Source organism: Triturus cristatus, chromosome 4_2, assembly GCF_964204655.1.
Source record: "Triturus cristatus chromosome 4_2, aTriCri1.1, whole genome shotgun sequence".
NCBI lineage: Eukaryota > Metazoa > Chordata > Amphibia > Caudata > Salamandridae > Triturus > Triturus cristatus.
The window spans coordinates 268,126,112-268,139,860 of record NC_140586.1 but is presented as its reverse complement, the minus strand read 5'-3'; the positions used below and the strand labels follow the sequence as shown (position 1 = coordinate 268,139,860).

The 13,749-nt window shown below is 45.9% G+C and overlaps 1 protein-coding gene across 1 annotated transcript in view; it reads right to left on the bottom strand.

Moving 5' to 3' along the window:
- LOC146833608 (cytochrome P450 2D20-like) overlaps positions 1-13,749 on the bottom strand; it is a 70,766-nt gene that overhangs the window by 14,041 nt on the left and 42,976 nt on the right. Inside the window, exon 3 of the mRNA XM_085599908.1 lies at positions 5,351-5,492. Coding sequence (XP_085456034.1) covers positions 5,351-5,492 — 142 coding nt within the window. The remainder of the gene's footprint in view (positions 1-5,350; positions 5,493-13,749) is intronic.

Here is a 13,749-nt window from a genome sequence, read left to right as displayed (position 1 = left end):
ATCTTCTTCTCTCCAAAGAGATGGTCCTCTAAAGAAGGTCAAAGAAGAATGATTGAAATGGGTGGGGTCTTTCAATAGTTAGAAGAGGAAGTGTAATGAACCAATCAAATCTCTTTTTTTGAAGGTCACATGGGATCTGCGCACCCTGCGCTTACGCAGCACGCACCCAGCGCGCATCCACGAAATTGAATTAAAAACAATTATAGGATTAGATGTAAAAATATATTACTTTTAAGACTAGTTTAGAGTTTGTCTTCAATTAATGTTCACATGAAATACATAAATATGTTTTTTTAAATGTTAAATACTTCGCGGGATCCGCGCAACAACCGTGTCATAGATGCAGATGATGCATCGCGGAAGCGCGTAAATGTCGCGTTCCGTACATCGAACGTGTCGCGTATAGGCTGGGAGTCGCGTACTGGTTGCATTGGAATCGCGCACTAACCACGTACCCGACGCATACCATGTGCGGATGCTATCGCGTAGGGATCGAGAACGGTGCGCGGATCCAAAAACATTGAAAAATATATATAAAATAAAGTTTTGAACATATAGTTAAAAAAATATTTTGAAAAATATAAAGAAATATGTTTGAAAAACCCACTAAGTTCAAATAATATTTTTTAATTTTTAAAAGAATTAATTGAAAAAATAAGTTTAAAAAATGGTGATAAAAAAGTATTTAAAAAAAAATGTAATTAATGAAATTGACACACTGAATTTGAAAAATATACAAATCCAATCAAAATCATTAAACATGATATCTTCAGAGATAAGTTATAGATAGGAATTAGCATTTAAAAAACCTTTGAAATTCACTGAAAAAAACATAGGTTTCATGCACGTTATAGTTAGGAATTGGCATTTAAAAAACCTTTGAAATTCACTGAAAAAACCAAAGGTTTCAGGGGAGTTATAGTTAGGAATTTGCATTTAAAAAACCTTAGAAATTCACTGAAAAAACCATAGGTTTCAGGGGCATTATAGTTAGCTGGACATTTCCCTCATACAAAACCCTAGAAATTCCCCTGTTATAGTTAGTTCAGCTAACTATAACTTGCGCCCCCGCAATGCTCTGCTGATGACGTCACATATTACATCACTCATGACATGGTCAGTGACATCACTCATGACATCACTGATGACATCTCAAATGACATCACTGATGACATCACTGATGACATCATCCAGTGAGTATGTGTTTCTGTACAGTTTTAATATGTTTAATATATATAGGGAAGGGTCTGTTGAAGAATGAGTGGGTGTACAAGTGTGTGAATGGATGATTTTCTAGGTGCGTAACTGACTCTATAAGTGAGTCATTAAATGTATCTTACTGCAGACTAGTGACTAAACTGTGTGAATGTCTGTATGTTGGTGTATAAGTGGCTGCATGGTTTTGTGAATAGCTAAATGAGTGTCTATATGGGTTATTGATTGGTTGTCTGAGTATCTGTATGGGTGCCTGAGTGTTTTTGTGGGTAGGGCGTGTGTGTCTCTATGCATAGATGTGTGAGTGGGTGATCCTATGGGTGCATGGTTTTAAGAGTGCATCTGTGATAGACTGTATGGTTGGGTGAGTGTATGTATGGGTGTGTTAGGGATTGAATGTATATCTCAGTGGTACATGTGTGACTAACTACATATGTGAAAGGCAGTATATATGTGTGTAAGAGTATATAAGTGGGTATATGTGAGAGTGTGTGATTGTGATAGTGGCTGTATGGATGAGTGTGTACTTGTATCAATGATTGTATAAGAGAGTAAGAATGTGGTACTATTTTTATGCGTAAGTGAACTTGAGTGTGTTGAACTGTATAGGTGAGTAAATTGGACTGTGTTTAATTATTTGCATGACTGACTAGGTGTGTCAGTACCTCAATGGATGATTGGCGGTGTGAGAGTGTCTATATAGGTGTATAAATGCATATGATAGTCTTGTACGGAGTGACTGTAAGTATGAGTGACTGTACAGGTGAGTGAGTGGAGGTGTATGTAGACCTAAGAGTTAATGAGTGGGTATGTAGTTATTGGTATTGGAGTAGCTATGGTTTTCAAAATGGCCGTCTGAAATTTTGAGTCGGTGTATCAAAGGTTATATTAGGGTGTGAGAAGATGCACTAATTTATCACATGGAGGACGTCATCAGTGATGTCATTTGAGATGTCATGAGTGATGTCATCAGTGATGTCACTGACCATGTCATGAGTGATGTAATATGTGATGTCATCAGCAGTGCATTGCGGGGGCGCGAGTTATAGTTAGCTGAACTAACAATAACGGGGCAATTTCTAGGGTTTTGTATGAGGGAAATGTCCAGCTAACTATAACGCCCCAGAAACCTATGTTTTTTTAAGTGAATTTCTAAGGTTTTTTAAACGCCAATTCCTAACTATAACGCCCCTGAAACCTTTGGTTTTTTTCAGTGAATGTATATATATATATATATATATATATATATATATATATATATATATATATATATATTATCTACTGGCGGTCGCCAGTAGATAGTTATAGTTAGGACCGTGTTTCCATAGGAAATCCGCAACATTCTATTTGGAATAACTTTGGCGCCGGTTGACGAATCCTCGCGAATTTTTCAAAACTAATGGGGCGCTACGCTCCGCTCCTACCCTGAAAGTCTCGGGGGGATTTGTCAAGCAGGGGCTGAGAAAAAAGGGGAGTCCCAAAACGCGTTTTCCCCATGCATTTTCCCATAGGACCTTTAGTCCGAGCTACAGCCCGAACGGCTAAACAGAATTACTTGAAATTGGGCAGAGAGGTAGTCCTCAGGTCAGGGATGTGCCTTTTGCAGGTCTGGTGTAAATCTGTTCAGTAGGTCCTGAGAAAATAGCATTTAAATCAATATATATATCTGTAAGCGCGCTCCGTGCGCTTACGGTAAGCTTACCGTACGGTGCCGTGCGTGAGCTCAATTCTGATTGGTGGTTACATGACTGTAAACATTCGAATCGGTCGAAATCAGAAAGTATCGGCCGCCATTTTCTGTCTCTCGCACTGAAAAACAAAGGTTGATAACATGAAAAGGGGGCAACGAAGAGAGTTGCAGACCCCCTGGCGTTCGTCAGGGGGTTCACGAAGGAACAAAAAGTATGAAAAATAAATTTAATAATTTTTAAAAAAAATCACGGAGTGCGCGTACGGTAAGCTTACCGTACGCGTACGGTAAAAAAAAGAAAAAAAAAATAGAATTAACAATCACATTTAATATATAAATCTAAGGACCCCCAAGGGAGAAAAAAACAATTGATATTTTGTAAAAAATTGAGAGGCGTGCACGGTACGAAATGCCTAACGTGGGCGCTCGGTGCGCGAAGCGCACCGAGTGCCCACAATGCGCGCACGGTGCGCGATGCGCACCGTGCGCGCAAAAATTAAAAATAAATACATAACTTAGCATTTAAAAAAACGTACAAATTCACTGAAAAAAACATAGGTTTCACACACGTTATAGTTAGGAATTAGCATTTAAAAAACCTTGCAAATTCCCTTAAAAAACCATAGGTTTCACACAAGTTATAGTTAGCTGTACATTTCACTCGTAAAAAACCAATGAAATTCCACGTTATAGTTAGATCAGGTAACTATAACTTGCGCGACCGCAATGCACAATGTGTCATTTCAGATGTCATCATTGATGTCATGAGTGATGTCACTGACCATGTCATAAGTGATGTAATATGTGACGTCATCAGCAGTGCATTGCGGGGGCGCAAGTTATAGTTACCTGATCTAACTATAACGTGGAATTTCATTGGTTTTTTACGAGTGAAATGTACAGCTAACTATAACTTGTGTGAAACCTATGTTTTTTTAAGGGAATTTGCAAGGTTTTTTAAATGCTAATTCCTAACTATAACGTGTGTGAAACCTATGGTTTTTTCAGTGAATATATATATATATATATATATTCCACACTGATTTCCCGCTCCAACCCGAGCCTCTAGTGGCAGAGGGCCATGGCAAGTTAGCCAAACCCATAACATCCAAAATCCATTGTTCCTATGCCACAAACAATGATCCACGGCACTCCAAAGCTGTAAGCAGATTTTATTTTCCAACAGCACAACTCTCTCTCTCTCTCTATATATATATATATATATATATATATATACACACACGTGTATGTTTTGTACATAGATATAAATTTAATATTATGTATTACCCAGTGATGGTCACCACTGGGTAGTGATAGCTAGGACCACGTTGCCATAGGAAAAGCATTTTTTGGTTTGCTTATAACTTTTGCTCATTTGACGGATCTTCACCAAACTTTAAAAAAGAGTTCTTCTACCTAAACTCTTTTCTGGAAAGTTTCAGGGTGATCCATCAAACGGGGACTGAGAAGCATTGCGACTGCCATTACAGGACTCCGTGAACTGAACTTAGTCCTATTTCCTGAAAATGAGTAAAAAAGACAGCTTTATGGGGGTAGAGTAGGGATACCCTGCCCCCCTCAACCCTCTCAAAGAGGAGTCCAAAGATGTAAATTTTTTATTTTTTATTTTGGGGTACTCCTACTGGATCATGGCACAAAAAAACAGAATTTTCGTTAAAAGGAATATGAACCCTAGGATGAGTCTGGGGTCAATAAATATAATTGTTGGGGGGATGGGGATGTGTGTGGGCCCTCCTCCCCAAGCGCATTTTGGCTCAAGGGGGACTGCATATATATATATGTAGAAAACATACTAATGTACCTCTATCTCTACCCAGCCCTGAATCATAAAAGCTCCTTACCTCCCTTTACCTCTTCATGGCCCCTAAACCCTCAAAACCCCTTACCCCTGTTACTTCTACCCATATCTGAACCCTAAAAAACCCTTACGTCCCTTTACTGCTATCCACTGCTGAAACGTAAAAAGCCCTTATCTCCTTCTACCTCTACCCACCTCTGTACCCTAAAAACCCTACCCCATTTTACCTCTACGTGTCCCTGAACCCTAAATAACCCTTACGTTCCTTCATCTCTACCCACCCTTAAACCTAAAAAACCCTTACCTCCCTTTTGCTGTAAATACGCCTGACCCTTAAAGAGCTCTTATTTACCCCTCAACCCTAAAAACCTCACTTCCCTTTACCTCTCCCCACCTCTAAACCCTAAAAAAGGTGACCCTTAAATATCATATTTTAAATGACATTAAACATGTCTTTAAAAAAAAAAATACTTGCCTGCTTAGTAAAGTGCTGCATTATGAACAGGCCAAAAATTACCTGATGGTATACTTACCTGTGTTGTACTGACCTACATTGTAATGTTGCAAGTAATAGAAACTGCATGGCAAACATCACATTCCCCTTAGACAGACGCATACATATTTACCTGCAGAGAAAGCCATGAATGCCTCTCGCTTCATAAAGTTCCCATCTTTATCCAGGAAGTGTTGAGGGTAGAACTGGTGAGGCTTTTCCCAAACGGTCTCATCCTTCAGCACAGAGGACAGGTTGGTGATTACAGTTGTACCCTAAAGAAAAAAACACAAGACCAAGAGAGAAATGTTTCAGTTCAGTTAACTGCAAAACGTACTCTCCAATTAAACTGACTCCTGCCTGCCAATGGTCCGAAAGATGCAAATCCAACATACATGGCCAGGCACTGGTGAGTGGATCACTCTAAAATGGGCTGGAAAGGATTGGCATACTGTTAGACCTGGCACCATTGGCGTGGGTCTCCCTTCCATTTTTTGCTGTTGCCTCCTGTATTTTCGCTATGTGGTTTGCTGGTCTAGATGCTTTGGGCACTGTGCCACTGCTATTCAGTGCCACAGTGCAAGTGCTCCCAACGTTGTCACATCGCAACGCTATTGTCTCGTATCGCACCGGATCTTCGCATCGTGGCGCCATCTTGTCGCATCGCACCGGATCACAGTAAGAAACCAACGCATCACCTCCTCTCCGGTAAGGAACCGACGCACCACCTCCCCTGCGCTGCAGTAAGGAACCAATGCATCACCTCCCCCGAAGCAAGGTACCGATGCTTCACCTTCCCTGCGACCCTTTTGTTTGTATTACGTGATGCACCCAAGGTACTTTGAGAGTAATGTGTTGCATTTACCATCTACATTGAACAGAGCTATTTCTACCATTTTAAAGTCATATTTTTATTACAGTATTGTGGATTTTTGTTGTTTGGTCTTGTGTTAAGTCTTGTAAAGATTACTTATTTTTCTAAACTGGTGTGGTGTCCATTTATAGTGTTTTCACTGTATTACTGTATGTGTTCACAAATGCTTTACACACTGCCTCTGAGATTAGCCTGTCTGCTCGTGCCAAGCTACCAAGGGGGTGAGCAGGGGTTATTCAGGAGTGTATCCCCCTTTCTCTGACTAGAAGCAAGGGTCCCTATTTGGACAAAGGTACCTACCTCTGCCAACTAGAGACCCCCAGTTATAACATTGGTAGCAGCGGTGGGATTTGGACGACTCATATACAGTGATTGGCGTACAGTACTAGTGAGTGCAGACCATAACGCGACCACATACTTTTTGGTAGAATATTCATTAAAACTTCTTTTTTCTTTTTGAGAACTACCAACTGTTTTTCACCATGAGCAAAGCAGCATCCAACGCATCTATGGATCTACAGTTAGAAGAAGATAGGGTGGATACCTACGCTGTGCCACATCTTAATACCTTCTGCAAAAGATGTAAAATCCCTGTGAAAGGCGTAGCCAAAAAGGAAGGGTTCCAAAAGGTGATGAGGGCCTGGTTAGAATCTAGAAATGCTATTGAGCATCCTGAAGAGCCTAGGGATGAGACAGAGAATGCAGATATCAGCTGGGAGGGCCATTGGGCCTGACCGGGGAGAAAGTACCTTCAAGGCCAGGCAGCAGTGTTTCTTCAAAGGGCCTGTCCCCAGAGGAGCTGGATAACAGGGAAAGAGATAGAATGCATGAGATGGAGCTAGCCAAGCTAAAGATGGGTGGGCAGATGGAGTTAGAGAATATGAAGTTAGCCTTGGAGGAAAAGAGGATGCATTTAGAGCATGAAAGGATGTTGAGGGAGTTGGAATTGAAAGCCAAAAGTTTAGAAATTACTCCCTCTGGTGGCAGCAAACCATCCGTGCCTGTAGAAACAAGAGTGTTCATTCCCAAGGAAGTTATTGAGGAGTTTCATAAGAATGAAAATATTGGGCAATAGTTCAAGGCCTATGAGGTAGCTATGTCCTCCCACAGGGTCGCTGCGAAGGATTGGGGAGTGGGGTTGTGGGGGCGGTTCCTCAGTGATGGGCGGGACACTTTATTAGATTTGCCTTCTGAAGATCAGAATTCTTATGTACACATGAAAGAGGCCATAATGTCCGGGTATGGGTTGACCCCTGAGCTTTACAGACAAAGGTTTAGGAATTGTAAGAAACTGGAGTCTAGCACTTGGGTAGAATATGTTCCTTTCTTGGGCAGAGCATTGGATGGTTGGGTGAAGGGTAGCAAAGTGAATGTTTTTGAGGCGCTCTATAATTTGATTTCATGGGAACACTTGTCAAATAATTGATTTCCAGAGCTACGCCAGCACCTTATTGATAGCAAGCTGACTAACCCTAGGAAGCTTGCTGAGGAGGCGGACCACTGGGTGAGCACCCGGGGCCACAAGGGTCATGTGGGAGGCTCAGTCAAAGGTGGGCAGGGTCCCCAACAGAACAGTGGGGGGGACAAGGATAAACAGAGGGAGTTCCAGAAAGTGCCCCAATGTAATCCCCAAGGGAACCAAGGGAAAGGTTCTCAGCCTCCCTCTTAGAAGAAGCCCGGGGCCCCGACAGGTAAACCTGTTCATAGAGGACCCCTGAAATGATTCAAGTGTGGTGAAGTGGGTCATAGGTTTTATGATCCCCAGTGCCCACTGAGGGATAAGACAGCACCCACTGGTACCCCCATCCCAGCAGATAGCGAGTGTAGCCCTGGGGGAGGAGATGGGTGCCCAAGGTGGGTGGGGTCCCGCAGAGATGTCCCTTGTCTCTTTAGGGGTCTGTAAGGTGGTCCCCAGGACCCAGCTGCCTGATAACACTAAAAGGTACATGCAGTGGTTGACCATCAATGGCCATAGAGTGGAGGCTCTTAGAGACACCATAGCCAGTGTGACAGCTGTCAGTTGTTGCCTGGTGTCTGAAGAGCAGGCGGTCCCCAATGCATTTTACCCAGTTGTTGCCGCTGACAACACAGAGAGCCACTGCAAGGTGGCTCAGGTTTCCTTTGAATGGGGGGGGGGTCAAAGGTACTCTTCAAGTAGATGTGAGGCCAGCCATGCCTGCTGACTGTCTGTTAGGTAACGATTTGGAGAGCTCCCCTTGGGCTAAGGTGGAGCAAAGTGCTCATCTGGAGATGTAGGGTCTGCCTGAGTGGGCGTGTGTGACCACACGGTCCATGGCAGGCAGTACGGGTGTTCAAGAGGACCTGGAGCCTGAAAGAGTGGCCCAGGTGCCTGCCTTAAAGAGAAGAAGCCGGGGGGAAGTTCCCACGGTCCAAGAGGAGGCAAACCTTGAGGAGGATGCCCTGGAACCTACAGGGGAACAGGAAGCTGAACTGGGGGACCTGCCGGAACTGACCCATTAGCAGTAGGAAGGAGGACCCTCCAGGGAGAAGTTCTGCGAGAAGCAGAAGAAGTGCCCTTCTCTTGTGGGTTTGCAGCAACAGGCTGCAAACCAGGCAGCAGGTGATCAGTCTGGATCACATTGGATCTACTGGGAGAATGGTCTCCTGTATAGTGATCCTAAGGTTGCTGAGCTTGGGTCAGCCTGTGTTCTGGTGGTACCCCAGCGCTTCAGAGCCTTCCTACTGGGGCTTGCTCATGATGTGCCTTTAGCAGGACATTTGGGGCAGGACAGGACCTTTGAAAGGCTTGTCATCCACTTTTATTGGCCGCAAATGCACAAGAGTTCAGGCACTCATTGCAGGACCTGTCAGACTTGCCAGGCAAGTGGAACGAGTGGGAGGAAGCACAAGGATGGTCTCCAGCCATTCCCTGTGGTCAGCATTCCCTTTCAAAGGGTAGCCATTGACATTGTGGGGCCTCTGGATCCCAAGACAGCCATGGGCAACAGGTCCATCCTGGTTTTGGTAGACCATGCCAACCGATACCCAGAAGCCATCCCTCTCAGGACAGTGACGGCCCCCGTGGTGGGACGTGCACTGATGGGGATTTTCTCCCATGTGGGTTCCCCAGAGAGGTGGTGTCAGACCGTGGTACAAACCTAATTTCTAAGTATATGAAGTCCCTGTGGCAGGAGTGTGAGGTAACATACGTTCACCACTCTTTACAACCCCAAGGTAATGGGCTGGTTGAGAGATTTATCCAGACCCTCAAAGGCATGATTCTGGGTCTTGAGGAACCCATGAGGCGTAAGTGGGACGCCCTCTTGCCATGCCTTCTCTTTGCTTACAGAGAGGTGCCACAGAAGTCCTTAGGTTCAGCCCCTTTGAACTGCTCTATGGTCACCCTGTAAGAGGACCTCTGAGTTTGGTAAAAGAAGGCTGGGGAAAGCTCCCAGGAAAGCTCCCCAGGATGTATATAGTTACATGATGGCCTTCAGAACCCAAACCCAGCGTTTCAGGCAACTCGCCCAGGCGAATCTGGAAGCCAGACAGGAAGAGATGAAGCGGTGGTACGATCAGAATGCCACTCTGATTGAGCTTCAGCCTGGTCAGAAAGTTTGGGCCATGGCCCCCGTGGAGTCCTGTGTGCTCCAGGATAAGTGGACCGGACCATGTGAGGTGGTGGAGCGCAACTTGGTGGACTTGCGGTCTCCGAGGAACCCTTTGCGCATCTTGCATGTCAACCGCCTCAGGTCCCACTTAGAAAGGTCCGAAGTGGGCCTCCTCCTAGCAACAGATAATGGAATGGAGGAGGAGTCTGAGCCTCTTCCTGACCTCCAGTATGCAACTGAGCAAGATGGGTCAATGGATCGGGTTAACCTCTCGTCCACCCTAACCACTGAGCAGCAGAATGACTGTCGCCAGTTGTTGGGACAGCTTTCTGATTTGTTCTCTCTGATTCCCAGTGTCACTGATTGGTGTGTCCATGATGTAGACACTAGAGACAGTCCTCCTGTTAAGCACAAAACTTACAGAGTGACTGACAGGGTGAGAGCTTGCATCAAGGAGGAGGTCTCCAAGATGCTTGCCTTAGGGGTGATTGAGTACTCTAACAGTCCTTGGGCCTGCCCAGTGGTTTTGGTCCCAAAGGCTGCAGCACCTGGTGCCACACCAGATCTCCGGTTCTGTGTGGACTACTGAGGGCTCAATTCAGTCACCAGGACTGATGCGCACCCCATCCCTAGAGCATATGAGCTCATTGATCGGTTAGGGGCTGCCCGGTACCTCAGTACATTTGATATGACGTCTGGGTACTGGCAGATCGCTTCACTGATGGGGCAAGAGAGAGGTCAGCATTCTCCACACCAGATGGGCACTACCAATTCTGGGTTATGCCCTTTGGGATCAAGAATACCCCTGAAACCTTTCAGAGGTTGGTCAACCGGGTGTTGGCTGGACTGGAAGATTTCAGTGCCGCCTACTTGGATGACATTGCCGTGTTCAGCGCCAGTTGGGAAGAACATCTGTGCCACCTCTGGGAAGTGTTGATGGCACTGCGGAGAGCAGGCCTCACGATCAAGGCCAGTAAGTGCCAGATCGGGCAGGGTTCTATGGTGTACTTGGGACACCAGGTTGGGAGCAGCCAGGTGGCGCCCCTACAGCCCAAGATTGAGACCAATCTGGCTTGGGAACCCACCAAGACCCAGACAGAGGTGAGAGCCTTTTTAGGACACACTGGGTACTACAGGAGGTTTGTCAAGGGGTATGGCAGCATTGTTGCACCCTTGACAGAGCTGACTTCCAGGAAGCAGCCCAAGAAAGAGAACTGGACTGACACCTGTCAGAAAGCTTTTGATGGCCTGAAGACTGCCACGTGCTGCTGGCACCCAAGTTCTCTAAAGAGTTCATTGTACAGACAGATATTTCAGAGTATGGTGTGGGGCTATTCTTTCACAGATAAATGAGGAAGGCCTAGACCAACCTGTAGCCTTCATCAGTAGGAGGTTACTTCCACGGGAACAGAGGTGGAGTGCAATTGAGCATGAGGCATTTGCTGTGGTCTGGGCACTGAAGAAGTTGAGACCATACTTGTTTGGGACTCACTTCCGGTTCAGACAGACCACAGGCCCCTTAGATGGTTGATGCAGATGAGGGGTGAGAATCCAAAGCTGGTGAGGTGGTCCATTTCCCTACATGGGATAGACTTCACGGTGGAACACCACCCTGGTACAGTACACGCCAATGCTGATGGTCTGTCCAGATTTTTCCGCCTTAGTAAAGAGAACTCACAAGGGGTGGGTAGTTCTCCCCACATTTCAGATGGAGGGGACACGTGTTAGACCTGGCACCATTGGCGTGGGTCTCCCTTCCATTTTTAGGTCTCGCCTGACCCAGCGCATGCGCTGGTCTGGCGAGACTTATTGAGAGGGCTCCAAAAAGTGCTACCAGGCCAGCCTAGAGCTACAGTGCATGTGCGCGGGCGCGCGCGCCGCGCTTGCCGCAAATTCTTTCACTTTCGCGGCCGCACGGCCACTTTGATGTTTGATCGTGATCGCGATCTCTTTCGCGGCCGCACGGCCGCTTGTTTCAACATTGTTCCTTGTCTTGCTGATGATACAGTGTGAACATCTCTTTATACAAATAGAGCTATCAGGTAAAAGCCAACCTGATAAAATGAGTCTGCACTTATTCATGCCAACGTCTCCAAGATCATAATTGGTCAATGCCTCCGCTCTCCCTAAATTATTTTGGCCCTAATTCCAAATTCAGGGTTACCCCCTGATCGAGTGAAAATGCTAGTTTGGGCCTGAAAGTAATTTCACGTTGCATGATATTTGCTCATGTGCTAATTGCACGCATACCGTTTACTGTGCCTCTTACTCATACTATGTGTGTGCTTGCAGTACTGTGTAGTGCCTGCATAGCCTTTGCAGTGCCTGCTTACTCATAGTATGCATGCGCTTCCAATGCGATTGCAGTACTGTGTACTGCCTGTATACCCTGTGCTGCGCCTGCTCACCCATTGCATGCGTGCGCTTGAGGTACTGTGTAGTGCCTGTATACCCTGTGCTTGGCCTGCTCACCCATAGTATGTGTGCGCTTGCAGTACTGTGTGGTGCCTGTATACCGTTTGCTGCACCAGCTTACCCATAGTATGCATGGGCTTGCAGTACTGTGTAGTGCCTGTATACCCGGTGCTGCGCCTGCTCACCCATAGAATGCGTGCGCTTGCAGTACTGTGTACTGCCTGTGTACTCTGTGCTGCGCCTGCTCACCCATAGTATGCGTGCGCTTGCAGTACTGTGTAGTGCCTGTATACCCTGTGCTGAGTCCGCTCACCCGTAGTATGGGGTGCAGTCCGTCTGGTGCTGGAAGTTATATCGATGTATTAAAGTGCTGTGCACCGTATGCATCAAGTGCTGCACCTTATCATATAGTTGCTGTGCTGCATTATATGGCGTATTCATATAGTACTGCACTGCACTGTACAGGTGCAGTGCCATGCCGTACTGCGTACCATATACTGGCAGGGCTGTACTGCATGTGGTGTAGAATACATGCAGTGTTACGACGTATGATGTGGAGGAAGAACAATTCTAGATTGCTTCTACATGTTGATGTATGTCGTATAAATGCAAGGTCTATAGATGCAGCGTGCGTGGTACACCCGCAGTGCTGTGCTGATTGTTGTTGAGCCAAAACTGGCCTGTAGGTCACGAAAAAAAGTGCTGTAGGTAGTTGAGATGCAGTGCCGCACAATGCCTTATAGGTGTTGTGGTGTACAGAACCCCATACAGATGCAGTGCTGCGATGCATGTGGTAAAAGTGCAGTGGCAGGCTGTATGTCGTATAGCTACAGTGATGTACTATATTTTGTATGGCGTAGGTGCTGTGCTGTATGTGGTACAGACAGCACTGTTGTGTATGTCCTGCAACTTGTCTCCTGTTTGAAGTTCCTAAAACAAGATCCAAAAAGATGTGGAGACGAGGGCGTGATATTAGATCACATCAAACTCAGGGAAAAAAATTAAAATCTTTCCACATCCTCAGCAGACAATCTTGTTAATGAACTTTCAAAGCAGTATTTCCTACAGCGCCAAGAAACTCTACGAAAGTCAATGTCGCGCTTCACAAACCCTCCTTAAACAATAATCACGGTGCCTTGTTGCGTGCTGCTGAGCTGCAGCTCTTTACTGTACGCCACAGGGAGGTTGTGCTGTATTGTGTGCACAGGGAGGTTGTGTTGTAGTGTTTGTTGTATGGATGGAGTGATATGTTGTATGTTGTGTGGATGCGGTGATTATGCCGCATAAGCGTGAGGAGGTTTTGCGGCACATACGTTATGCAGCATGGTTTTACTGCTTCAGTCCGGTTGTGAGGAGTGTTACTGCAGGCACTGCTCAGTGCTGTGACATGGACGGGCGCTGCCGCCCTTGGACAGTGGCTGTGCTCCGCTGCCTGCTGTGAGACAGTGCATTAGCTTTAGTATGAGGTGTGATATTATCTCTTGATCTGTTCTTTGGGGTTGCTTGCAGTGACTTGTGACAGTTGAGGTGCAGTGGCGTCCTTCACAGACAAGGCCCTGGTGCAGTGCAAACACAGGGCTGAGTTGCATGCACCGTACACAGAGTGGCACGCTGGTGTGGTTGCAGTGACGCATGCAGATTCTCTGGTTCACGGCGTGCTGGGGTCTGTTG